The 17500-nt window shown below is 45.1% G+C and overlaps 1 protein-coding gene across 1 annotated transcript in view; it reads right to left on the bottom strand.

Annotated features, from left to right (window-relative positions):
- LOC307267613 (histone-lysine N-methyltransferase 2D-like) overlaps positions 1-17500 on the bottom strand; it is a gene marked incomplete at its 3' end in the record, with an annotated part of 98169 nt that overhangs the window by 65692 nt on the left and 14977 nt on the right. The window contains exons 13-24 of the mRNA XM_080049972.1: positions 16500-16663; positions 10312-16106; positions 9253-9435; positions 8280-8572; positions 7572-7738; positions 6517-6661; positions 5611-5712; positions 4854-4979; positions 4048-4161; positions 2695-2796; positions 1060-1164; positions 68-249 (exon numbers count right to left, since the gene is read on the bottom strand). Coding sequence (XP_079906098.1) covers positions 68-249; positions 1060-1164; positions 2695-2796; positions 4048-4161; positions 4854-4979; positions 5611-5712; positions 6517-6661; positions 7572-7738; positions 8280-8572; positions 9253-9435; positions 10312-16106; positions 16500-16663 — 7478 coding nt within the window. The remainder of the gene's footprint in view (positions 1-67; positions 250-1059; positions 1165-2694; positions 2797-4047; positions 4162-4853; positions 4980-5610; positions 5713-6516; positions 6662-7571; positions 7739-8279; positions 8573-9252; positions 9436-10311; positions 16107-16499; positions 16664-17500) is intronic.

Raw genomic sequence — 17500 nt, forward strand, 5'->3', positions numbered from 1 at the left:
CCAGGGAAAACTAAAGACCTTGAACCTTCTACGATGGATTTATAAAAGTGTTTTGTTGTGGCCTTACCATTTGCATTTCCAGCTCCCTTTAGGCACGGTGTGCAGAGGGGGGTCCAGACAGTATGTGTGGTAGCTGATGTCACAGTCGTCGCATAGCAACAGTCTCCCTGGGTCACTGGCTTCACCGCACGCCTCACACACAGTACACTCCAGACAGCGCCAGCCTTTAGTCAGCACCACACGCGTTATCTAGGGACAGAGAGAGGGTTTAGATTAGTGTGTGTGTGTGTGTGAGGGAGGGTGTGTGTGTGTGTGTGTGTGTGTGTGTTAAGCCCAGTTCAGACCAAAGATTCGCCTTGCAACTCGCAACTCCTTGCGACGAGACGGTTGAGACGTTCTAAAACTGGACCTTGCGATTTGACATGTTGAATCTTCTGCGACGCCTTGCAACGGCTTGCAACGCGCTGCAACGAGCAGTTCACACTGCTGCGATTTATCCCCCTGCGACGTTCTAAAACCGTCTCGTCGCAAGCAGTTGCAAGGCGAATCTTTGGTCTGAACTGGGCTTTAGGGAGGGTGTGTGTGTGTGTGTGTGTTAGGGAGGGTTTGTGTGTGTGTGAGGGAGGGTGTGTGTGTGTGTTAGGGAGGGTCTGTGTGTGCGCGTGTGTGTGTGTGTGTGTGTGTGTGTGTGTGTGTGTGTGTGTGTGTGTGTGTGTGTGTGTGTGTGTGTGTTAGGGAGGGTGTGTGTGTGTGTGTTAGGGAAGGTTGTGTGTGTGTGTGTGTGTGTGTGTGTGTGTGTGTGTGTGTGTGTGTGTGTGTGTGTGTGTGTGTGTGTGTGTTAGGGAAGGTTTGTGTGTGTGTGTGTGTGTGTGTTAGGGAGGGTCTGTGTGCGTGTGCGAGTGAGTGTGTGTATATGTGAGAAAGTGAGTGAGTGGTTGTGTGTGTGTGTGTGTGTGTGTGAGTAAGTGTATATACGAGTGGGTGTGTGTATGTGCGAGAGAGAGACAGAGTGTGTGTGTGTGTGTGTGTGTGTGTGTGTGTGTGTGTGTGTGTACTGACCTTTACGTTGACACAGTAGGGATGGTAACACTGTCCACACTGAGAACACGCCAACAGTCTGCCCTCTGCACCCTGACCAAAACTACCACACACCACACACATGTCCTGCACAACAGAAACACAATAGGATGAACATTAATATATACAGTATATATTAATTTGAATAAAATAAATAAAAGACAAGGCAAGTTTATTTCTACAGCACAATTCAGACACAAGGCCATTCAAAGTGCTTTACAGGGGCAAGATTAGAATACACTACACACATTAGAAAAGCGAATTAATAAAACATTTAAAAGCCAATGAATAGAAATATAACATTTTTTTTTTTTTAGATTTTTTTTTGGCATTTTCAAGCTTTATTAGACAGTACAGAGTTGAAATGGGGAGACAGAGAGAGAGAGAGAGACAGAGAGAGAGTGGGGATGACCTGCAGTAAAGGTCCACGGGTCGGACTCGAACCCGTGACCACTGCAACGAAGGCCGGAGCCAATATGGTACGCGCTCTATCCACTACGCCACCGGAGCGCCCCAGAAATATAACATTTAAATAAAATAAAAATTGCAGGTTAAAATGGAAACAGAAAAGTCTTCAGACCCTTCAGATTTAAAAGAGCTGAGAGTTGCAGCAATAATAAACAAATTATATAAGACACACAATAAGATGAAATACTAAATGAACAATGACTTCAGCTGAAACAGTTTCAGTCAGATGTGTACAATTCAGAAATGAAAGTTATAAATAAACCAGAGTGGTCTCTTAAAGATCTCCTATTATACTATTTTTCTGGTCTCAATTTCTCATTAATGACTCCTTTAGAGCAACCTGAATCTCGACTGGCTGCCATAGTGTTTAGCGCTCTGCACAGCCACCCCAAACGGTCAGCAGGGAATACGTCTAAATGCATGCAAGTCATTATTTGATACTCTAGTATGGTTAAACATGACTATAAATCACCATAACAACGTCTATAGGTCATAAAAGTTGAAAAAGCATAATAGGTGCTTTTTAATTATTTCCAGAGCTGTGTATACGTATTATTTAACCTTTATTCATACAGGTAAATCCCATTGAGACCGGAGACTCTTTTTCAAGGGAGACCTGTTTTCCTTTCCCACGTTACCATTCACACACACATTCATACACCGATAGCAGCAGGCTAACTATCGACATTCACACGAGGCAAGGTGGGTGAAGTGTCTTGCCCAAGGACACAACAACCATGACACAGGTGGCAGGGCGGGGATCGAACCTCCAACCCTTTGATCATCAGCCGACCCGCTCTACCAACGGAGCCACAGTCGCCCCATTATATGGAGGATGCTGTGTGTTAGTGTAATATAGAGTAAATGTGTTTGTGTTAGTGGTAGGAACCTGTTTGTAATGTGTTAGTGGTAGTGTAACGAACCTGTTTGAGGGTGAAGTGTGTGTGTGTGGTAGGAACCTGTTTGAGGGTGAAGTGTGTGTGTGGTAGGAACCTGTTTGAGGGTGAAGTGTGTGTGTGTGTGTGTGTGTGGTAGGAACCTGTTTGAGGGTGAAGTGTGTGTGTGGTAGGAACCTGTTTGAGGGTGAAGTGTGTGTGTGTGTGTGTGGTAGGAACCTGTTTGAGGGTGAAGTGTGTGTGTGGTAGGAACCTGTTTGAGGGTGAAGTGGTCCGAGGTGGAGAACATCACCACAGTGTTGTGCATCGAGTTTTCCTCTTCCTCTTTCGGCTGGAACGGCTCCACATACACACTCTGACACACACACACACACACACACACAGGCAGAGACACGTACACACACACACACAGGCACACACACACACAAAGAGACAGACACACACACACACCCACACACAGGCAGAGACACACACACACACACAAAACCCCATTAATAACTTACAAATCACAGTGTGTTTGTGCATGCCTACGTGTACCTTTGTGTACCTGTGTGTGTTCATATCTATGTGTTTGTATGTCTGTGCGTTTGTGTCAGTGTGTGTGAGAGCATTGTTTGTGTGTGTCTGTCTGCTTGTTTATGTGTGCGTTTGCGCATCTGTTCGTGTTATACTGTGTGTGCGTTGTGGTAGCAGATTTTGCATATGATATATCTCTGGACTCAGATATTGGAATGCTTACTTAACCATTGTTTTATATAGACTTATAAGTGTAATTGGATATATTGCATGTTGTTTGTAACTCTGTAAACTGAAATGTAGATCCCTACATGCATGTGAAGTGAACCAACAGACCACTCGGACAGCCACGCCTATGGTTAACTTGTGCACAATTACTCTGTCTGCTCTCCTATTGTCCTATGCCCAAACTCCTCCTATGGTTAAGTTATGCACATTAGAACTGTCTGCCTCTCAGCCTGTCTGTCCTCCGAACTACTGTTAGACGCCTTCCCCCCCTGGGGAGCAAATGTCCCTTAAATACATGACGTTTTAAGGAAGAATTCGTCACTCCTTGTAACATACCCACGTGTGTTGGAACCAGTGACCTCTCCGCGGAGATTCTTGCTATATTGATTGAAAATAAACCTGTTTCCTATACAACATATCACTGTTTGCTTGATTTTCTCACGACAGCGTGTTACAGTGAGTACGTGCGAGTGTCTGCTTGTCTATCTGTGTCTGTCTGTATGCGTTATTACTGTGTTTGATTATGCCTGTCTGAGTATGTGTCTGTTACAATGTGTGCGTGTGTGTGTGTGTGTCTCTGATTATGTGTGTGTGTGCGTATGTACGTGTATGTGTGTGTATGTGTCTGCTTGTGTATTTGTGTCCGTCTGTCTGCATGCGTTTTTACTGTGTGTGTGTGTCTGATTGATTGATTGTGTGTGTGTGTGTGTGTGTGTGTGTGTGTGTGTGTGTGTGTGTGTGTGGGTTCGTCCACTTGTCTGTCTGTCTGTCTGTCTGTGTATGTGTGTGTGTGGTGTTGTGTGTGTTTATATATCTGTGTGTGTGTGTGTGTGTGTGTGTGTGTGTGTGTGTTTGTTCTTACTCCAGGCGGGGACAAAGACAGACTGTCTTGAGTCTTGAGTCGGCTCCTCCCCCTTCCTCCTCTGACTCCGCCCCCTCGAGACCGCCTCCTGCCAGGAAACCCCGAACCTCGACCCTGCACGAACACACACAGAAACAAACAAACACACGCACACACACAGAAACACACCCATAGAGACACACACACACAGAGAGAGAGAGAGACACACACACACACACACACACACACACAGAAACACACACAGAGACACACACACAGAGAGAGACACACACACACACACACACAGAAACACACCCATAGAGACACACACACAGAGAGAGACACACACACACACACACACACACACACACACACACAGAAACACACCCATAGAGACACACACACAGAGAGAGACACACAAACACACGCACACACACAGAAACACACCCATAGAGACACACACACAGAGAGAGAGACACACACACACACAGAAACACACACACACAAACAAGAGACACACACACACAGAAACACACACACACACAAACAAGAGACACACACATACATAGACAAACACGCATCCACACACACACACACACACACACACACACACACACACACACACACACACACACACACACACACACACACACACACACACACACACACACACACACACACACACACACACACACACACACACACACACACACACACACACACACACACACACACAATCAGCATATGTCATTTAAATTCATCAGATTTTCCGATCCACTTTTACCACTTTATCAGTTTAGTATCATGATAAGGGTGCGCTTGTTTACCACTCTCATGCTCCAGACGGGGGAGTCAGGCGGGCGGGGTTTAGGGCTGTCGTACCCGCCCTCCCCCATGGAATCCTGGGAGGAAGAGTGAGGGGAAATGGCCCGACGGTTACTCCACCACGAACCCTGAGATACAAGAAGAATACAGACAACGTACAACAAGATTAACATGAAATTCTACTTAAAGACATACTTCACCGGTGGGAATATGAAGGTGTATTGAACTCTGAGATCCTATGTAGTGTTAATGTGCAAACATTTTAGAAATCGGTTCATCCTAGCCTGAGAAAAGGCAGAAAGAGTGTTTAATGGTCTCACTGTCTAACCCTACATTTTACTAGTGTGACATCACACATGGTAAAATGTAGGGTTAGGATCAACAGGTGTTTCTTTGTTTGTGTCTGTTGTGAAAAAGAAAAGGAAAAACTTCCAATAAATATATTGGGAGATAAAAAAAAAAGATAAAATTAAATTAAAGCTGGGGTATATGATTTCTGATTGGTCAAAGTTAACATGAGCTGTACACTTTGACCAATCAGAGCGAGGCTCCGATTCTCTGTTCTTATTGGCTGTTGGGACTGTCCATTCACTTTGGCACGACTTTGTTGGTGTAGAGCGTGTCAGGGAGGGACCATAGGGGAGGGACCAAAGAGAACAAGTGGAGCGGTTGAGGTATTTGGATTCAAATCTCTATCCCAACTGCCATTTTCTCCCCAAATCCTCCACCCCAGCTTTAATCAAATAAATGTTGACGTACGGATTTGACGCGGGCCCGTCCCGGGGAGAACTTCCTCTTGGTGATGGATGGTTTGCCCATCCCGATCTTTGGGGTCAGAGGCAGAACGGTGAGGGTGGGAACCTGGGGATGGAAGACATTTTACTTATTATTTATTTCTCCTTTTGTTTATATAGGAAACTACGTTCTGTTCAGTTCCTTTCATATATGAGATGTTCTATGTTATTTAAGATTTGATTTTACTATTAGAATGAGTTATCTACCTCGCGAAACACAAACAATAATATGAACTACATCGAAATGTTTAAAGTCTCTACGAGGAACTTTTAAATATTTATGAAACAGTCTCATTTTTCCTCTGATGATCATAAATTACATGTATCAGCAAACGAGACCATCAGTGCAAAGAATGCTATTTTTATATAGTTTTTCTTAATGCCTTTGTCATGGGTATACGCTCACCCAGGAACAACAGCTGACGTGGTAAAAACACTACCGCTTTTGTCCAAAGGGGGGCGCTAGAATTAACACACACACACACACACACTGAAAGTTCCTCGGAGCACCTTTAATGTAAACAAATGGCCCACTGTAGCTAGCAACATGCCCAGTTACAGAGCCTAGGCTGTGTATCCATTTATTAACAAATTATCGGCCAATGATCTAAGGGTTGGAGGTTCGATCCCCGCCCTGCCACTTGTGTCATGGTTGTTGTGTCCTTTGGCAAGACACTTCGACCACCTTGCCTCGTGTGAATGTGGATAGTTAGCCTGCTGCTATCGGTGTATGAATGTGTGTGTGAATGGTAACGTGTAAATGGGAACAGGTCTCCCTTGAAAAAGAGTCTTTGGTCTCAATGGGATTTACCTGTAGAAATAAAGGTAAAAAAAATATATATATATATAATTGATTAATTGAGTGATGTACCTTGGATGGTGGTGAGTCCCGAGCAGTAGGGGAAGTCGGGGACAGGGGCGGGGGTGTTATGGGGATTCTGGTCGGGGACGTTTCGGGCGAAGCCTCGGTGGAGAAGGGAGACTGTCTCAACCGGATGGAGAGATCGTCTAGAGGTCTGGAAGACGAGAAGGAAGGCAAGGCAAGTTTATTTCTATAGCACAATTCAGACACAAGGCATTTCAAAGTGCTTTACAGGGGCAAGATTAGAATACACAATACACATTAGAAAAGCAAATGAATAGAAATAAAACATTTAAAAAAAATTACTGGTTAAAATGGAAACAGAAAAGTCTTCAGATTTGTTTTAAAGGAGCTGAGAGTTGCAGCAGACCTCAAGTTCTCTGGGAGTTTGTTCCAGATATTTGGAGCATAAAAACTAAAAGCTGCTTCTCCTTGTTTAGTCATAACTCTGGGGACTGTAAGTAGGTCTGTCTGTCTGTCTGTCTGTCTGTCTGTCTGTCTGTCTGTGTCTCTGTCTGTCTCCTCGTTTAGTCCTTACTCTGGGGACTGTAAGTAGACCTGTCTGTCTGTCTCTGTCTGTCTGTCTGTCTGTGTCTCTGTCTGTCTCCTCGGTTAGTCCTTACTCTGGGGACTTTAAGTAATCCCGAGGAAGACACTTTCAACACTTAAAACCATACAATTTGATTGATTGTCTTTATTTTGAACATGTTAGCAATAAAAAATAAATAAATAAAAAAAATAATGGTAGATGAATAAATAAAAACAAAACAGACATACTTTCCACATGAATTTGAGCACAGAAATACAGTACATGTCACCAACATTTCACTGCGCATCCTGTATGAATGAGTACGTGACAAACCGGCGCTTCAACCGACACATTTTCCGTCAGTATTTTTAAGCTATGTCAATGTATAAACTAAGTTGACAACTTTTTTTTTATTTAATTTTTTTGTTGTGTTTTTAACTTATGATGCCATAAGTTAAAAACACAATAAAAAAAAGCAAGTGTATGCAATGTTGTGTATTTGTGATGGAAATAAATAAAGTAAACAGATAAGAACCTCTGATTGGATGAAGAGGAGGCAGGGGGAGCTCTGAGGGTCCGGCCCTTCCCTCGCGAGGTGAAGAGAGAGGAGGAAGACATGAGCTCCATGACCTCCATGTCTAAACAAGGGTCCAGGTCCAAAGCCACTGGGCTCACAGCCTCATCAAAGTCCGAATGCTCCTCCTGTGAATGACGGTTAAAGGGTTAATTACAGGGGGTTTCTAAAAGTAAAAATTCACTTTACAGCACCTTCAAGATACAAGTTCGACAAGTAATTAAGTATATACAGTATTTATTGTCTTATAAAGCATAAAAATGCCAAAAAAAAGTCACGAAATTAGTAATGTTTTTAAATGAGTGTGCTACATGAGCCCAATTCAGTACAATTTTATGGTTAAAATGTTCAATAATATGGCCAAGTCAGCATAAAGTTATTAAAAATGTTGTGTTAACGAGACAGCACTTTATTTTCAGTCTGGTTAATGCGGTGAAAATCCAGAACTGTCTAGTAAAGTGTTCAGATTTCTAGCACATTCAAAATCTTAAAAACAAAGAAAAATTTGCACAAGAAAATATATAAAAAATTCTGTAGGATGCTGTTAATGTCACCAATAACATAATTGGAGGAAAAACCCAACTTTTGCTCCTTAAATAATATATATATTTTCAAAACACAACAATAAAAATCAAACATTTTCCAAGCATTTCCTGACTGTACACTAACCCTGTTTTCATCATCCACCAACGTCACATGACAGGAAGTGGTTTGGTCCTCTGCTTGCGCCTGATTGGTTGTTTGGGATTGGGGGGCGGAGTCAGGAAGTAAGGCCGTCCGGTGAGGGCAGGGGATGGGCGTGACCTCAAGAGAACCAGCTCTGAGAGGGGAAGATGGCAGGCAGGGTTGGGGTACGTTTTGGGGTAAGTTTTGGGGTAAGGCAGAGTTTGGTGTGGGGGGTTGGAGGGGCGAGGCAGCACCCTGGTTGTCCTCTTCATTCAAGATATTTCCCAGATGGATTCCTGTACACAGAAACAGACAGAGACACACACAGACAGACAGACAGAAACAGACAGACACACACACAGACACACACAAACACACAGAGAGACAGACAGACACATACACAAAGAGATCAGAGTCAAGAAGTTGACAAGACACTCAGGTTTTACAGTACTAACATTTAGGCAGGGTATGATAACCATACACAGAATGTCACCATTTCAAAGGCAAGGCAAGTTTATTTCTATAGCACAATTCAGACACAAGGCCATTCAATTCAAAGTGCTTTACAGGGGCAAGAAATACATCAAGATTAAAATACATCAAGTATAGAATAGACATTAAAAAAAGCGAATAAAAAATATGAATAGAAATAAAACATTTAAATAATATAAAAATTGCAGGTTAGTCAAAGTTAGTCAAGTCATAGTTAGGTGAAAGTATCATGATATTTTGATGCCTAAGTATCTAACCATTGGGGCGCTCCGGTGGCGTAGTGGATAGAGCGTGTACCATATTGGCTCCGGCCTTCGTTGCAGTGGTCGCAGGTTCAAATCCGACCTGTGGACCTTTACTGCAGGTCATCCCCTCTCTCTCTCTCTCTCTCTCTCTCTCTCTCTCTCTCTGTCAGTCTCCCCATTTCAACTCTGTACTGTCTAATAAAGCTTGAAAATGCCCAAAAATAATAATCTTTAAATACCTGAAGGACTCTGTGGTCTGCTGTCCTGATCCGACTCCTCCACTCTTTCTTCTTCTTCTTCTTCTCTCCTCTCTATATTCTGCAGCTCTTCTGGACTTTCCTTCGTTATGATCTCACGACGTTCCTCCTCATCCGCTTCCTGTGCTTGTTGAATGTCTCTCAGCTCCTCAGCCAAATCATCATCTGCACAAAGACGGTAAAAAACTCAGATTAAACAGATTTCTCTACTTGGTATTTTATTTGTATTTGTTTGTCAGTTTTGTTTGTATATTTATATAGTTTTTTTTTCTTGTTCAACAAAGGAAAAAATTATAAATGTATTGATTAAAAAAAAACCTTAAAGCAAACTTAAGTTAAACAGATTTCTATTGTTTTTTGATGATTATTTTTACAAACTCTCAAATTTGCACTTTGGAGTCTACAGTTCCTACAGCTTAAAACAAGTTCAATTTCAAACTTTAATGAATTTTTTAAAGCTCCTCAGAATTAAATTAATTAAATAACAATTTTTCATGACAACAAAACTGTAGAGAAAAACCAAATTAGTTACTTTGCGTTATTAAAATACTCATGTACATTGTGGCCATGGGCTTAAGTCTTTTGAACGATTGATTTAAGACATTTTAATACCAATAAAGACCTTAGTATTTAACGATTTGTAAGGAAGCGTGGACTCAAAGCATCTAATAGGATTATGTTCAAATTATCGATGTCTGTACACGTTTAAAGTACAGTTAATGTCATCAAATCAGTTGTATTTGTATCGCCCAATATCACAAATAGACATTTGCCTCAGTGGGCTTTACATTCCATACAGTATGACACCCTGCCCTTATCTATCTATCTATCTATCTATCTATCTATCTATCTATCTATCTATCTATCTATCTATCTATCTATCTATCTATCTATCTATCTATCCCTCTGCCCTTACACCCTTAGCTTGGCTGAGAAAAAACTCCCAGTAAAAAACCCTTTATCGGGATTTAAAAAAATAAAATAAAACAATTATTTAAAAATATGTCATGGAAAAAACAACCTTGTCTCTCTGATACTCACCCACGGTTGCAGCAGACTCTGTTTCTGTGGGTAAGCTCTGCTGGGGACTCGACACAAAATGGCTTCCACAACCAGCATCAGACCTCAGCGGGCTGCTAGGGCCCGGGCTGGGGTACGGGCTGGCTTCAGACTGCCCCGGCGTGGCTATCACAAGGCTAGCCGGGCTACGAGAAGGGCTAGAATTGGGACTAGCTTCTTCTAGCTGTACGAGGCTAGGGTTAGCTTGCGATTCATCTGATAGCAAAGGCCCAAAAACTGGACTGTGTACCGGGCTGTTGTGTGCAGAACTGGCATGAGTAGAGAGAGGCTGAGGTGAGCTAACTTGTGAGGGGGTGAAAGTGGATGGGTGTGGGGGTGGGGGTGGACTGGTAGGTATTTCACTCGTGTGGCTTGTGCTAGGCATTTCAGTGTTGTTATCCTGAGTGGGACTAGAATGGACAGGGCTAGGGGTAGGGCTAGCATGGCAGGCAGTAGCATCAACAGGGGTGACCGGCCTTCGATACAGGGGACTTTCAGAGGGAGTGATTTGTTTGTTTTCACCGGAGAAGGAACTTTCGGGTGTTTGCGGAGGACTCGTTTCAGACGGGCTAAGCGGGCTCGGACTAGCCTGTTTGGGGCTATCAGCAAATGGGTCATCCAGAAGGGAACTGGCAGGTTTTGGGCTTGTCCGCATAGCACCGTCTGTAGCTTCAACCGCACCAGAATCAACATGAACCACACTGGGTAGATCAGGGATTTCATGGATTGAACCAGGCGAAGTGGGGCTCAGCTTTGCCTCAATAACAAAGCCAGGACTGTTGGTTCCAGTGTCGGGAGGCGGTGGGCTTTCCCGCGGGCTACGATACGATTCACTGGCCTGAGCTGCTTCACTGTGAGGTGGGCTAACACAAGCGCCAGTAGCGTGTGCGGGGCTGCTGTGTGGCGTGCTAGCTAAAGAGGAAGGGAGGGTGGTGGTGGTGGTGTGTCTTTGGACTAGGCCTGAGTGGGCACAACTAGAGGTGCTGTGTATGTGAACAGGACTAGCTTGACCAGCAGGACTAGACCTAGGGGGACTGTGGACGTCACGAACATCAGAGCGAAAAGTTGTCTGGCCATTTGCGTGGCTCAGACTGTGGCTAACGGGGCTACTAGCCGGGCTAATATCAGTCAGCATACAGTGTGGAGGACTAAAGCTTGTTGGAGTCGGCAGCGGGCTTGACTCATGCGAAGGACTACAGGTAGTTTGGAGATGTTGTGAGGGACTGGACTGGTGCATGATGGGACTTGTAGGAGTCTGTTTAAGCTCCGGAAAACTCCAAACAGAGGGGCTAATGGAGCTAACGTTAGCTTCTGTATGAAGTGGACTTTCAGGATGCCTGGGACTAGTTGCTGCTGACTGAATGAAAAGAGTCTCGTCATCAGCCTGCTCATCCTCACATGAGATGGGTGAAGCTAGTTCTGCTAGCGGGCTAGCTGGCTGCATGGATGATTCAACAGTTGGTTCCAATGTGCCGGTGTGTTGCTCAGAGTTGCCATCTTGTAGCGTTACTGGGCTATGCGGATGTGTTGAGGGGCTAGCCTCTGCAGCTACAGGATTGACATGGGAAAGGCTATTATCCGTTAGCATGGGGCTAACACAGGCCCGAGGAGAGCTGGTAGGGCTGGTAGGCATCTCACTGGCATGTTTAGGACTAGAACTAGCCGAAATATTATGGATATGCACCGGGCTGGATTGATCTTCAATAGATTCTGTACAGAGTGATGGGCTCTCACAAGAAGAAGAATTCTGATTTTGAGGAATTTCCTCCGTTTTGTCAGCACAAGGTGAGCAAGGTAGGCTACTGTGTTCCACCGAAGTGCTAATGCTAACAAGGCTTTGTGGTGTGGGCATTTCGGGGACGTGAGGGGGGGTAGAATGGCCCTCTGTGCTGTGGTTTTCAGAGGGTGGCATTGGGGGAATTTCGTGGCTACTTTCCAGTGTTTGGGCATCAAGGTTCGGATTCAGCTGCGCAGGGCTTTGGTCCAAGGACTTCAGATCTGCGGTTCTGGCTTGGCTGTGTTCCTTTGTGACTCTGGGAAGAAGGCTAAGCTGTGGGAAGTGGCCTCGTATCGGGCTTGCTGGTTGTGACAGACTACACTGTGTGGCTCTGAGTGGGTCCGGTGAGGGGCTACACGGAGCTGATATGGCCCCCAGTCTTCTTACCGACTTGGTAAATGAACTACAGTTGGCTGGTAAGAGATCCTGATCCCCGGCAGCTTCATGAGCCGGGCTGCTTGATCCAGCATCTTCTTGGTCCAGTGAAGCGTCAGCATCCTGTTGTGTGGGACTCTGTGGATGGTATGTGCCGACTTCAGAGGGACCATGAGGTGTAGGACTGTGCTGTCTTTGTGGAGGGCTGAGCTGAGGCTGTGTTATCATGATGATGCCAGAAGGACTAGAAGATCTATCAAGCTCTGTCTGCTGTGTTGTATCCTCCTCCTCCTCTTGTTGATTACAGTGAGATGGTGAAGATGTTTGTTTGACTTCCGTTGGATCTTGGACAGATGGACTTGGTGGACTTTCCCGGATTTCTGAAGGATCTGGGTTAGAATGGTTACTGTCCTCTGTGAGACTGTGTGCTGGAAGGCCCTGTGGATGTTCTGTAGGCCCGGTAGGATTAAGCTCTCCATGGGTTGGACTGTGTGGAGACATGGGACCACCACTACCCTGCATTGGACTCGGTTGAGACTCTGTAGCCATAGGTTGATCCTCCATGGAATCATGTTTAGGGCTAGAAGATGTGATTGACACATGGGTAGGGCTAGGTGGCATCTCAGCAGATTCAGCAGGGAACGGGCTTTTTTCGAGTTCCGTTGAACTAGAGTGAGATTGTTGCGTTGGGCTTTTTGGAAGCTCTGTTGGACTGATGTGAGGTGGGGTCTGACTTTCCCTGTATTCTGTAGGGTCAGGGTTAAGGAACGCAGGGGTTTCTTCTAGGAGGTCTGTCGAATGAAATGGTACAGGACTTTCTGCGAGCTTTGCAAGATCATGTTGAGATGTCGAAGGACTTTCCAGGAGACCTGCCGTATCAGGGATAGAACGCGCAGGACTCTGATGAAGCTTCGCCGTCTCAATTTGGGATTGCAAAAGGCTTGATTCCATCTCTGTTGGGTCAGGGCTGGATGGTGAAGAAGTTTGTTGAAGCTCAGTTGGATGGGGCGGAGATGGTGGAGGACTTGGCTCAGACTGATTTCGATTAGAATGATGAGAAGGAGATCTTTGCTGAAGAGGACTTGGACTCTTTTGGAGCTCCATGGGTTCAGGGTGGGATGGAACCGGACTAAGTTGAAGTTCTCTTACATCAGAAGAAGATTCTTGTGGAAATTCACAGATCTCTGCAAGATCAGCGTTAGAATGGGCAGGTCTCTGTTGATGCTTCCCTGTGTCAAGGTGAGATTGCAAAAGGCTTGTTTCAGCCTCAAGTGGGTCATGAGGAGATGGGGGTGGACTTGACTGCTCAAACTCTTCTGGATTACAATCGGAAGGTGTGGGAGATGGTTGACGTTCTGTTACATCGGTAGCAGGAGATGAGGGTGGACTATCTTGGAGCTTTTCAGTGTCATCTTGGGATCGCACAGGGCTTGTTTCAGGCTCCGTTCGGTCACGAGGAGAAGGTGAAATACTTTGTACCAATGGGTCAGGAGGATTGGAGGGTTCAGGACTTTGTGGAAGTTCTGTTGGGTCATGGGGAGATTGTGGCGGACTCTGTTGAAGCTTTGGAGTATCACGTTGAGATGGCTGAGGACTTCCCTGCTGTTCTGATTCTGAATGACCATCAGGGTTGGATTGGACCGGACCTTCTTGAAGCTCTGTCGTTTCAGCTTGAGATGTTTCAGGACTAAGTTGAAGTTCTGCTACATCATGAGGAGATGATGGTGGGCTTTCTTGGAGTTTTGGGCTTTCTTGGAGCTTTGCAGAGTCAATTTGGGATTGTGAAGAGCTCGTTTCAGCCTCTGTTAGATGATACGGGGATGGTACAGGACTGTCTTGAAGCTTTGCAGTATCATGTTGAGATGGCGGAGGACTTTCACAGAGTTCTGAAGAATCAGGGATAGATTGGGCAGGACTATGAGGGGACTTCGCCGTTTCAACTTGGGATTGCAAAGCGCTCGTTTCGGCCTCTGTTGCGTCAGAAGGGGATGGTGAGGAAGGTTGTTGAAGCTCTGCATTATCAAGGTTAGATTGGGCAGTAGGACTTTGTTGATGCTTTTCTGTGTCAAGATGAGATTCTGTTTTGTCGGGGAGAGGTGATGGGGGAATTTCTTGGAGAGTTGCAATGTCAACTTGGGATTCCAAATGGCTTGTTTCAACCTCTGTTGAATCGTGGAGAGATTGGTGTGGACTTTGACCCAGATCCGGATTACTATGAGGTGACGTAGGAGTTTGTAGTGACTCTGTGGGTTCAGGAGAAGATGGTTGAGATGTTTGCTTGATTTCTGTTGGATGAGCGGGGGATGGTAAAGGACTTGTTTGAAGGTCCGTGGGTTCAGTGTGAGAAGGTCCAGGACTAAGTTGAAGTTCTGTTACATGGGAAGGAGATGTGTGTGGACTTTCCTGGAGTTCTGAGTCAGGGTTCAATTGGGAAGAACTTTCTTGCTGCTTCTCCGTTTCAACTTGGGATTGCACAGGGCCTGTCTCAAGTTCTTTCGGGTCATGCGGAGATAGCGAGGGATGTTGTTGGTTCTCCGAGGGCTCAGGGTGGGAGGTTTTAGGACTTTGTGGAAGTTCTAAAGGACCATGGAGAGGTTGTTGTGGATCTTTCTCCAGCTCCAGATCATTATGAGGTGATGCAGGAGCTGGTTGAAGATCTGAGGGGTCCGGAGGAGACGGTGGCGGGCTTTCTTGGCGCTTTGCAGTGTCAAGTTGGGCTTGTAATGAGCTTGTTGTTTCAGCCTCTGTAGGATGAGAAGGGGACGGTACCGGATTGTCTTGGAGGTCCGTGGTGGGTTCAGGGTGTGATGCCGCAGAACCAAGTGGAAGTTCTGTTACTTTGGAAGGAGAATGTGGTGGATTTTCACAGATTTCTAAAGAATCACCAGGGTTAGAATGGGCAGGACTTTCTTGGAGCATTGCAGAGTCTTTTTGGGATTGCAAAGCGCTCGTGGTTTCAGCCTCTGTCGGATGAGAGGGGGATTGTACAGGACTCTCTTGAAGCTTTGCAGTATCACGGTGAGATGGCGATGGACTGTCCCGGAGTTCCAAAGAGTCAGGGTAAGATTGATCGGGACTTTTTTCGAGCTCCCCTGTTTCAACTTGGGATTGCGAAGGGCTCGTTTCGGCCTCTGTTGTCTCTTCGTGAGTAAGTGGAGGAGGAGTTTGGTGTGTGAGCTCCAAGGGGTCAGGGAGAGAGGCCTCAGGACTTTGTTGAAGTTCTAATGGATCTGGGGAAGATGGTGAACACGTTTTTTGGAGTTCTGTGTCTTCAACCGATGATGGTGGCGGTGGGATTTCCTGCAAATTTGTACACAGGGACGTTGAAGGACTCTGTGGTTGCTCTGAACAAATGAGCGCGACTGTTGTTTGAGCATCTGTGTGACTTGGGCTTGGTGGCTGTGAAATGCTACTGCTTGTGGCTGCCTGGTGGGTGGGAGTGAGAGTAAGAGGGGAATTTTGTGGGGGAGTGAGGGGAGAGGTTGGCGTGGGAGTGATTGGGGAAGTTGGGGTAGGACATTGGGGGGTAAGCTCCTCCTCTTGAGGCCGACAAGAGGAGCAGACGTATTCTTCAGACCCTGCCCTGCCCCCCCCAGCCTGGACGACACACTCTGTATGAACACACCTGTGAAATAACAACACACAAAGGTAAAACATGTATTTTTGGTTAAGTTTAAATCATTCTAAAGTGATATAATGACGTGTGTATGTGAGTGAGTGAGTGTGTGTGTGTGTGTATAATGTGTGGTTGTGTGTGTGTGTGTGTTTGAGAGTGAGTGAGTGAGTGAGTGAGTGAGTGAGTGAGTGAGTGAGTGAGTGAGTGAGTGAGTGAGTGAGTGAGTGAGTGAGTGTGTGTGTGTGTGTGTGTATAATGCATGTGTGTGTGTGTGTGTGTGTAATGCATGTGCGTGTGTGTGTGTGTATACTGTGAGTGAGTGTGTGTGTATACTGTGAGTGTGTGTATAATGTGTGTGTGTGTGTGTGTGTGCATAATGTGCGTGCGTGTGTGTGTGTGTACCTATAGCAGCTGGCACAGGTCAGAAGGTGCTCTGGTGTGTAGAGGTCAGGGGGTTTGTCACAGAGCGGGCAAGGCAGGGCCGGGTCACATGACTCGCACAGGAACGGGTGATTGGCCCACTCGCCCGACGACCTCACACCACAACTCCGGCAGATTCGGCAATTCTGGAATACAGAGAAAGTTTTAAAACACACACCGGGTCACGAAATAAACCACTTTTACGAAGGGGCTTTTTTTTAACCTGTGAAATATGTTTTTGGGCATTTTTTGGGGTCTTTTCCAGAGCAAATTTGTCAAATGTTGGGAAAGATCTATTTTTCTCTCTATCTATCTAGGTACCACCAGGGTTTTCAGGATCAAATGTAAGACTTTTTAATCACACTAGAATTACATTTTAATAAGAAAAAATCCCCATGTTGGGCGTTTTTTTCCAACTCGATCAGCATCTGAAATCAGACCCATCTCAGTTGAGTTTGAATCAAATCAGTTTTATTTGTACAGCCCAATATCACAAATAGACATTCTCCTCAGTGGGCTTTACATTCCATACAGTATGACACCCTCTGCCCTTATCTATCTATCTATCTATCTATCTATCTATCTATCTATCTATCTATCTATCTATCTATCTATCTATCTATCTATCTATCTATCTATCTATCTATCTATCTATCTATCTATCTATCTATCTGTCTGCCCTTACACCCTTAGCTCGGCTGAGAAAAAACTCCCAGTAAAAAACCCTTTACCGGGATATATATATATTTTTTAGAAATCTCAGGGAGAGTCGACAGGGTAAGGGATCCCTCTCCCAGGACGGACATACTGCAATAGATGTCATAAGTAGAGAAAAATCACGAAGGAATTTGATCATTGACCAGATGTTTACATGGTAATACTAAAGTAAAGTGTGTATAGTGAACAGTGTGGATGTAGGAGGAAAGCACTAAGGATGCCTAGCTGTCCATTTAGACTCTGGATTTGTAAATGCATATACAGTT

Source organism: Ammodytes marinus, assembly GCF_949987685.1.
Source record: "Ammodytes marinus genome assembly, chromosome: 21".
Lineage (NCBI taxonomy): Eukaryota > Metazoa > Chordata > Actinopteri > Uranoscopiformes > Ammodytidae > Ammodytes > Ammodytes marinus.